Source organism: Chaetomium globosum, genomic scaffold (assembly GCF_000143365.1).
Source record: "Chaetomium globosum CBS 148.51 scaffold_7 genomic scaffold, whole genome shotgun sequence".
Lineage (NCBI taxonomy): Eukaryota > Fungi > Ascomycota > Sordariomycetes > Sordariales > Chaetomiaceae > Chaetomium > Chaetomium globosum.
In genome coordinates, this window is record NT_165982.1 from 2348852 (window position 1) to 2350546 (window position 1695).

The window sequence follows — 1695 nt, forward strand, 5'->3', positions numbered from 1 at the left end:
GTTCCAAACCCAACACATATCAACAATGCAGCCCCACAGCACTCCAATCCGCAAGACATTAACACCCAAAACTAACACCCAAAGCCAGAACCCAAAAGATCATCCGCTGGGCGGGCCCCGAACGGCAACCCGATTGCCCCCCTAGTAGGTTTGGCTGCTCACGCGTGTGGTCACTGCGTCGGGGTGGGTGTCGCGGAGCGAGGAGGGTTCTGGTTGGTGGAGGCGGCGGCACTGCGATCATCTACGACCGTATGTTCAACCGTATGTTCTTTACTGAGAACTGGCATGCCTCCTTCAGTTTCCGTCTGGCTCAGGTTCTTGGGGGTTGGTGTTGCGGGGCCCTTGCTAGAGTCGAGACTTTGCGGCTCGGCATCCTGTTGTGCGTTTCGGTATTGTTCCTTCTGGTCCTCCTTAGCGTTCTCCGCGCTCAGCTTTACACTCAACGCCAAGCGCTTTGCGGGCCTTGCGTCTTCTTCGTCTTCATCATCTTCATCTCCGTTGGCGTCATCTCGCTGCCGTTTCACCCCAAGCAGCGACTCCAGCTCAGAGTCGGAGAATGACGCTTGGGTGCGGTTCCAGAGGTCCATCCAGATGAAGGGGTGGGGGATATTGAATTCCTCCATGAGCCCCTCACGGGTGACCTCGGGTGCCTCTAGTGCGTCCCCGTCCCCAGCATCCCTCCTCAATTGTTTGAGGAGGGCGACGGCAAGGGGAAGGGCCTCCACGATATTCTCTATAAACTCTCTATGCACTTCCATGCGAGAATAGTCGGCCCATATCTCGTACCCGGGCTTGACACGGTTCCTCCATATCCCTTCTGCAGTGACTTCGCAAGTAGCAATGAATGCTGTGACAGCGGCCATAGGTTCTAGGGTGCGAAGGCTAGGCTCAGAAGTCTTGACTGCGGCCGTTTTGCAAATCGTCTCCAAAGCCTCATCTGGGTCTCCCAATACATTCCCTCGTCCATATAACGACATTGCATCCATTCTTCTCCGTTATCATCGCCTCGTTGAGCATCCGTGAGGTCTTCAGCCCGGAAGTCGATCCAAAGGCCGCAATGGTATGCCCCCCAACTCAACGAGCTCGTCAAAGGGTTTGCGAGCTCTCATGCGCTCCCTTTCAGCGCTTGGAGTCTCTGGGGACAGGGTGCGTTGCCTGCGTCTGGAATTAGTTTGGTGTGGATCCCATGGGGGGTTACGCGAGACGATGCACACCTAAGTTTCTCATCTACAACGTCAAGATTTAGGAAGCCAGGGAAATGGGTGGGGGAAGGGGGTCGACTCCTGGAGAGGAACGGGGCGACACGGGGTTCCGATTCGTCTCCATTGGCCGGGGGCGACGCCATCTTCAACAGGCTGTCTAGCGGCTGGGGTAGAATGAGATGGATGGGCTGCGGAAGCGTCGAGATTGACAAACAGAATAGCTGCGAGCAATACAGACCCGTTGCGATGCTGGTCTGATCTCAGGGTCAATCGTGTGAGCCCATGCGGCCCGCGACCAGCAGCCCGTCTAAGAGTCTTAAGAGGTGGCGGGCTGGGTGGTTGGGTGGGTGGTTGGTCGGTTGGTGGTCGGTTGATCGGTTGATCGGTTGGTCGGTTGGTCGGTTGATGAGGTGCTTGGATGAAACGAGATGATGCAGCATCGAAGCAGTGCAACGCGACGGCGGGACAGCCCTAGCAGAATGGTCGGATCGAA

The 1695-nt window shown here is 56.6% G+C and overlaps 1 protein-coding gene across 1 annotated transcript in view; it reads right to left on the reverse strand.

Annotated features, from left to right (window-relative positions):
- The window catches only part of CHGG_10323 (uncharacterized protein), a gene marked incomplete at both ends in the record, with an annotated part of 2016 nt that extends 1153 nt beyond the window's left edge, over positions 1 to 863 (reverse strand). Inside the window, 2 exons of the mRNA XM_001228249.1 lie at positions 175 to 241; positions 359 to 863. Coding sequence (XP_001228250.1) covers positions 175 to 241; positions 359 to 863 — 572 coding nt within the window. The remainder of the gene's footprint in view (positions 1 to 174; positions 242 to 358) is intronic.
- Between the last annotated feature and the right edge of the window lie 832 nt (positions 864 to 1695).